The sequence below is a fragment of the Panthera uncia genome (genome assembly GCF_023721935.1).
Source record: "Panthera uncia isolate 11264 chromosome C1 unlocalized genomic scaffold, Puncia_PCG_1.0 HiC_scaffold_3, whole genome shotgun sequence".
Classification (NCBI taxonomy): Eukaryota; Metazoa; Chordata; class Mammalia; order Carnivora; family Felidae; genus Panthera; species Panthera uncia.
Window position 1 is genome coordinate 26456335 of NW_026057584.1, and position 8369 is coordinate 26464703.

General features: G+C 33.8%; 1 protein-coding gene across 2 annotated transcripts in view; it reads left to right on the plus strand.

Moving 5' to 3' along the window:
* The window catches only part of ACADL (acyl-CoA dehydrogenase long chain), a 57547-nt gene extending 50183 nt beyond the window's left edge, over positions 1–7364 (plus strand). Inside the window, exons 10-11 of one of the 2 annotated variants that reach the window (XM_049614989.1) lie at positions 674–760; positions 6421–7364. In XM_049614989.1, coding sequence (XP_049470946.1) covers positions 674–760; positions 6421–6514 — 181 coding nt within the window. In that variant the 3' untranslated portion in view covers positions 6515–7364. The remainder of the gene's footprint in view (positions 1–673; positions 761–6420) is intronic. The other variant, XM_049614990.1, reaches the window with a different exon arrangement.
* Positions 7365–8369: the final 1005 nt, after the last annotated feature.

Consider the following 8369-nt stretch of genomic DNA (forward strand, 5'->3'; position numbering starts at 1 on the left):
TGGTAGTTAAAATTACTGTGATGAGACCAAACAAGAATATTTCTCAAGTGTTTCATATTAATATACATATACTTTGGGAATAATAATACCCAAGTAATCTTTTAAAAGTTTCCTATATGATGGTATGTACTTTAATAGTACTTTTTAGGTTTTTACTTTTACTTTCAGTTTATTTCTGAAAAACTCTAAAAAATTTTTTTCACAGTTACTGAAATTCAGAATTGCAATTTTCGGGTAGAAGTGGCATCTTTGGAGAAAAAGACATATCACAAGGCAAAAGAAAATAGATGGCTGTATAACTGTACATTTAACTGAGATTATATGGAGAATTTAAATAAATTAGACAAAATTCAAGTTTTTATTATGTCCTTCTCAACCCTAAAGTAGCCCAAAACCTAATAGACTATGCTTTCCATTTTTTATTTCTAGCTTTAACAAAAACCCAGCCAGAACCAACTGATGCAGAAAGTATTCATTACATGAAAATTTTCCAGAAGTTTATTGCATATGTAATTTATATCAGTCTTCTCTTGTTGGCTAATATGTCTAATTGTAATTGTTTGATAAATGTATGTATTTAAACAGTCATAAATTATTTGTTTCCTGATTGTGAAGCACCTCGCGAAAACCCATTTCAAATGTTCCTTTTTTGCTTTTTATTTTGGTCATCCAGGGCAAGTGAGTTACAAAACACTGTAGCTTATGACTGTGTCCAGCTCCATGGAGCCTGGGGATACATGTGGGAGTACCCGATTACAAAGTGAGTATGGCTGTTGTGGTACGCACTTCTGGATGATGTGAAGAAAAAGGAAAATTTCTTTACTGTACTTTGTGCATTGAGTGTAGAGGGAAAAGAGATGCAAAATCTTTGCATTTGTCAGCTGACTACAGAGTGTGTTCAACCAGATGAAACAGCTTCAGGTTATCAGCCCACCTGATAACCTTTTAAAGAAAGGATTTTATCGCTTTTAAAGAAAGGGAAGAGATCAGTATATAATAAAACTTGGCTTTATTTGAATCGTTTTACAGGACTAATATCACTTTTGTTATAGTTGAATATTGTATTTTATTGGTTAACCATAATCCGGTTATTTCTACTTTTTTGCTATGACAAGCAATGAATGCTGCGACAGAACACCTTTATGCGTTTGTCTTAGATACATGTGTTTTCGATTACAATGGGACAGAGTTCCAAAAGTAGTATTGCTATTTCAAAAATATGCACATTTTAAATTTTAATACATTGCCCAATCATTTTCTCCAGTTAGTAGCAACTCTTACTCAAATGAAAAAAGTCTGAGGATAACTTATCCTCCTAAACTATGAATGTTCTTGCTTTTTAAACTTTGTGCTAACATAATGCATAGAAAATAGGTTATTATTCTTCCTTTAATTTGCATTGGCTATTAGTTATTTTATCTTATTTTATTTTATTTTATTTTACTCTGGCAAGAACATTTAACATGAGATCTACCCTCTTCATAAATTTTTATGTGTCGCATACTGTATTTTTTTAAATGTTTATTTATTTTGAAAGAGAGAGAGAGAAAGTACACGTGCATGTCAGCAGGGGAGGGTCAGAGAGAGAGGAGGGAGAGAATCCCAAGCTGGCTCTGCACTATCAGCACAGAGCCTGATGCAGGGCTTGAACCCAAGAACTGTGAGATCATGACCTGAGCCGAAATCAAGAGTCAGATGCTTAACCAACTGAGCCACCCAGGCGCCCCGCCATGCTGTACTGTTAAGTGTAGGTACAACGTTGTGCTGCAGATCTCTAAGGCCTATTCATCTTGCTTAACTGAAACCCTATGCCCATTGATTAATAATTCCCCATTATCCCCTTCCTTTGTTCCTGACAACCATCATACCTCTTAGATTCTGTGAATTCGGCTATTTTAGATACTTCATTATAGGTAGGAATCATGTAGTATTTGTCTTTCAGTGACTGGCTTATTTCACGTAGCAGAATGTTCAAGTCCATCCAAGTTGTCACACATTGCAGAATTTCCTTCTGTTTGAAGGTTGACTAGTATTCCATTCCATTTTCCGTATACATTCGTCTGTCCGTGGACGCTTAGGTTGTTTCCACATCTTGGCTATTGTGAATAATACTGCAATGAACATGTGAGTGCTAATATCGCTTGCAGGTCCTGATTTCAATTCTTTGCAATAAATGCCTAGAAGTGGAATTTTAGGATATGTGGTAGTTCTGTTTAATTTCTTGAGGAACCTCCATACTATTTTCCATCACAGCCGCCCTGTTTTGTATTCCCTCCAACAGTGTGCAGGGGTTCCAATTTCTCGACATTCTCACCAACACTTGTTGGCCTTTGTTTTTTGTTAATAGCCATCCTCACAGGTGTGAGGTGGTATCTCCTTGTGGTTTTGATTTGTATTTGCCTGATGACTGGTGACAGTGAGCATTTATTCATATACCATTGGTCATTTATATGTCTTCTTTTAAAAATATCACTTTTTAAAAGTAAAAAAAAAGGCACTTTAGGAAAAAACTTGCACATGAAAAAGATCTAAGTTGTCATATCTTAAGCATTTGATTATTTTCTCTAAAAAACAAGTTAAAAGTAATAATTTTTTCCAGATATAATTTTTATTTCCTTCCAAAGAAATTAAATGCACCCTTTTTTACTCTCTTACACATGAATATTCTTATTAGTTTGGAGCAGTACTGGTTTGTCAGTAGGCAGCATCCTCTTCTATATTTCTTTCTTCACTTCCATAATCTCTTCTTTCCCTCTTCCCCTTGACATTTCTCATCATCGCTCTAGAAAATAAACCTTTCCTCTAATTTAACAATATTTTCAGTTTATAAAACTTACTTAAAGAAGTTTTACTATATGGAGACAGGTCTGGTTTAGTTCTGAATCTGAGAATATGGATGCTATGGGCTTCTAAAAACTTTTTCTAGTTTTTAGATTTTTTTCTTTTTGTTTTCAGTTTTTTTAGTTTTTTCTAGGTTTTTTTGTTTTTTGTTTTGTTTTGGTTTGATTTGTTTTTTTTTTTTCTTAGTGGCTCTGTTGGTTAAGTGTCTAACTTTGACTCAGGTCATGATCTCATGGTTGGTGAGTTCAAGCCCCACATCAAGCCCCACATCAAGCTCTGCATTGGGCTCTGTGCTGATGGTGCAGAGCCTGCTTAGGATTCTCTCTCTCTCTCTCTCTCTCTGTCTCTGTCTCTGTCTCTCTCTCCCTCTCTCTCTGCTGCTTCCCTGTGCACACACACTCTCTCTTCCTTGCAAAAATAAATAAACTTAAAAAAAACTTTTTCTATTCTAATTTTAATGTAAATACATACTATCTAAAGGGAAATTTATCAAATTAGTATTCAAACTGACTTTGACATTTATCATTTTGGCAAACATAATTGGAAACATTTGATACATTTATGGTCTTTAATGAGGAAAATAAACATTTTAGTTAAGTTAAATTAAGAACAGAAGCTGCAGCATAGATATAATCTGCTAATTTTCTGTAAAATTAGTTCAGAAAGCTTTAATCACAGGGTGTGTATAATTTATAACCTTTATAAAAACTCAGCAACAACTAGGGCTTTTCCTTTCTTTGGGAATGTAGACGTGAAGTAACTAAATGATTTTATTTATATATTTCTTTTTTTGGCAATCCTTGGACTTGGATTTTGGTATATCCTTTCAGAACTACTTCAAACGAGCCTTAATCAAAAGCAGATTTTTTTTTTTATCTTTGTGTAGTCATGAAATCAGAAGTAAACACTGAGTTATGCTAGCACAAATTAAATCATCACTGGAATTTTTTTCTGTGCATTTTCATGTTTTATTCATAGTATTAATCCATCTTATTCACAATATTCACAATGCTAAGAAAGTCAAATCATAATGAATGTCTCTATTTTTATACTTAAATGTGTTGTTCCAACCGCTGCTGGAAATGTAAACATGTAGTGGATTAGTTTGTCTAGTCTAGTTCGGGTTCTAAGGAAGATACATGAGGTGAGGGGTCACCCATCCACATGACTTAAGATTAGAGCGCAGAGTAAGTCTTGCTCTGTGTTTTCTTAGAGGCGATTCCTTCAGGTCAGTAGCAAGCAAAAATTGTAGCTTGATGGCTTATTTGAAATCCCTGGTTTCAATCTGAGAGACTTATATTTCCTTTCAAGAATAATAATCCCCTTCTTGGCCGGTTTGTTAGTTCAAAGATTGTATGAACTTTTAAACTAGACTGCTATTTCTCACCCCAGAGATACAAGGAAAGAACTTTTCATAAGTTGACAAGAGATAGAGTAGTAGATAATATCAAAGGCTGATTAGACACATTAGGGGTTATGTGGTTGCAGTGCACAGATTTTGATTTGATAGGAAAAAAAATCACTCTAATGGTGTTTCTTATATCCTCAGATTAAGCTATTTTATTTGTGTATTTATGTGTGTGTGTTGCTGAGTCTTGATTTTGCAGATAAAACAGGTGCTTTTTTTTTTTTTTTTTTTTTTTTTTGCTTTTTTGCTTTGTTTCATTTTGTTGTTTTTTTTTAAATAACTGGTCTTAAGCTAGTGAACTTATTTCACTCTTACTCATTAGGCTTGGGGCCTGTAAGAGGTGAGGTTTAAGCATTGCCGTTTCAAGACCTCTCTGCCATGCTAGGAAGAATAGCCTGAGATACAGAGCTCCATCACTGTGTGGTTAAACATTCCTTCTGCTGCCTTTCTCTGTTAATTTTAGTTGATGACTGAATTTAATTAGTAACCTATAAAAGGTCTACTGATCTCTTTCATTACCTACTCCATTGGAATTTCTTTAATGTGAAAAAAAGAAAAAAAAAAAGCCCAATCCAATCCAAAAATGTCTGAAAGCGTTGAGATTGCTGAAGTAGGCCAAAGTGCCACGTAGATTCTCCATCTGCAAGTGCTGGATTTTGTGAGCAACAATGAAATCTGTTCAAAAGAAAAAATATATATACTTGAAAATACAAATGTCTTTAGATTCCAAGTTTCAACAAAAAGTAGGTATTGAGACTCTAAAATTCCTTGGTAATACACTAAGTCAGTAAATATTTACTGAATGCTTACTTTTTATAAGGTACCATGAAGAATATGAAGAGTCCAGTATTGGTCATGTTCCTAGAGAGCCAGCATATTTAATTTGTCTCAGATGTTAAATTAAAAAAACATTAAAAAATAAAAAGCAAAAACCAAAAATAGATTCTATGCTTGAAAAAAAAAATGCCTTTGAATTTGAGTCCAAAGCTCAATAACTAATCCTACATGCTTGGGCCAATGAAAATACTATGATATAATAAAAAAGATACTTGCCAAAGTGGCAGGATACCTACCTTCTCAATCCAGCCTGCCAATTATCTGTTATGTGATCACTAAATAACAACCATTAATTAATATGTGTATTAACTACGCTGCATCTCAGTTCCCTTACCTACAAAACAATAATAATATTTATCCTTCCTGATGCTGGAGTTGAGAGGATAAAATGAAATGAGAAAAGGTAAAAACAACTATACAGTATCACGGTTGCTATCTTTGCTACCGAAAGTGAATTCCTGGTAACGTGTGTGTGTGTGTGTGTGTGTGTGTGTGTGTGTGAGTAAACTCAGCTACTCAGTATTTTAATGTCATACATTACTGGAATGACTATTAACCATTTTTAAAAAATAAGTTACTTGTTAACTTTGTGGGAAGTAATATTTTCTAAAGCATCGATTTATACTCCTGATGGCAGCAGTGGTGGTGAAATCTAAGGGATGTTAGAAAATAGATACTTTCTTTTCTCTTTTGTTTCCTATAAAACCAGTGGATTTCAACATTTTTAAGGAAACATTAAAGATAATAAGAAATTGAGACATTCTATCCACTCTAAATCTGAAACAGCCTTTTTTAGAATGCTAGTATATGTGCTAAAGTTTACAAAATTAAATCAAATGAAACATACTAATAAATGTTATTATTGGGGTTCCTGGGTGGCTCAGTCAGTTAAGCGACCAACTCTTGGTTTCTTCTCAGGTCATGATCTCAAGGTTGGTGAATTCAAGCCCTGCATCGGGCTCTGTGCTGATGGCTCAGAGCCTGCTTGGGATTCTCTCTCCCTCTCTCCCTGTCCCTTCCCTGCTCATGCTCCCTCTCTCTCAAAAATAAATAAACATTTTTTAATGTTATTTTGAAATTGTAATCTAAATTGTAATCTAAACATCAAGCAAACTAAAAGCTGTACAAATGATCAGTACCTTAATAGAATTTGATAATTATACAAATCTAGGATGAATGCCATACTGAAAAAAAAAGTAATTTATAGAGAACTTTTATTTTTTGGATTTCATTAAATGAATACTTTAAAGGAATCAATAGTTTCCTGCTGAGACAAAACTTATAACTTCCAATATCTTTTATTTATTCATTCAATCATCTTCTGATTTACTTAGAGCTTATGTGGATGCCCGCGCTCAGCCAATCTATGGTGGTACCAATGAAATAATGAAGGAGCTGATTGCAAGAGAGATCATCCGTGACAAGTAGACATCTGCCCACATCCTGGAATCCTATTACAACTAATCTGCTTTTAAATCTACTCAAGATAAAATGCAACCTGGAAAGGGAGGAAATGCTAAACATGTTTTTATATGTTCTCTCTGTTGAAAGAGAAATCAAATATGAGATTAGTACAATGATAGGAGAAATCTTTGAATTCAAAGATTCTAAAATTGTCCAGTATAGGCTTAACTTTTAATTTTTATATAGCTAAAAGGCAAAGATTTTCTGATTCTAGAAACCTTGGTGTTTGGTTTTTCCCTAAAATTCTAAAATAAATAAATAAATAAAAAATAATTGCTTTCAAATTGAGACAGCAATAGTTTTGTTATTATACTAGAAAAACATTAATAGCAGTTAGAGATCATTGACTTTGAAAGGGAAAAATAAATATAATATACAATGCAAATGTTTTCTACCACCCTCCCCTAAACCTATTTCTAAGCAGTGGAATCATTTCTTCAAACAAAAGCTTATGAAGAGTCTCTATGAAACGGTGATGAGTGCTTTTAGTGGAAGCAGGAAGCCCTCTTGCCTTATTGCCTTGGATCCACTATGACTCAAACTGAGCATTCATTTGCCCAACTCCAGCTAGAGAATGTGGTGGCTTATCAGGTGCCTGGGTGCCTTAGTTGGTTAAGCGTCTGACTCTTGGTTTCTGGGGCTCAGGTCTTGAGTTCGAGTCCCACTTCAGACTATGCTGACAGCACAGAGCCTGCTTGGGATTTCTCTTTCCCTCTCTCTCTGCCCCTCCCCAGCTTGCTCTCTCTTGTGCTCTCTCTCTCTCAAAAAAATAAATAAATAAACATTAAAAAAAAAGAGAATGTGGTTGTTTCTCTTATCTACTGGCACTTGGGCTTTTCAACAGATACCATCCCAGTTTAATTTATAGTAGAACACAGAATCATTTATCATCCTTTAGTTTCAATATATTGGTATATTTATAGATACCAAAACAGTGACTTTTATTTTGGAACAGTGTACTTTTAAAAATTTGTTTAACAAGTACATTGTGTCTTCTATAAGCTAAACTGTTAAAAATATGATGGCAGATGAAACTGGCAAGATCCCTGCTAATAAGTGAATAAACAAGTAAGTTACAATAAATTAAGTAAGAACTAAATAAAAACAACAAGATGCTTTCAAATCATGATAACTGCAATAACAAAGTAAACATTTAAAATAGGAAGGCAAGGGGGTATGTGGCTGGCTCGCAGAGTTGATAGAGCATGAGACTCTTGATCTCAGGGATATTAGTTCAAGCCCCATATTGTGTGTGGAGATTACTTAAAAATAAAATCTTTTAAAAAGTAAAATAAATAAAACAAAATAAGAAAGTGATGAAACATTTGATTTGACACTTAAAAGTAATTATCAAAAAACAAACCATTAATTTAATTTGTATTCTTCTAGAATTATTTCAGTACTTTTTTTTTCTTTTTACATATACTTGCAATACAGTGAATAAAGACAGTTTTAATGGAAACAAATAGATGTATTCTTGGTAAACTTAGAAAACCTAAACATTTTATTTGGTATTATTGGTATCAAACATTGTTTTTTTTAATGCAACCATTACAACTGGGTAGAGCAAAGGGAAGAGAAAATACTTTGATACCATTCTTTCCTAGAATTCCACACCTTTGGTTTGCTCTTGGATAGAAGTTTGTATGGTCCCAACCTGGAGTTCTTGTTTATATACCTTAAATACCAGGCAAAACAGGTTAAAATAAATTTTCACCTCCCTCCTATTACCAAGAAACCAGATTGGATTAGACAGATGGACCCCCCTCCTCCCAGCTCCTTTTCCTTCCTTTCTCAATCTTAATGAAACTAGATTTTA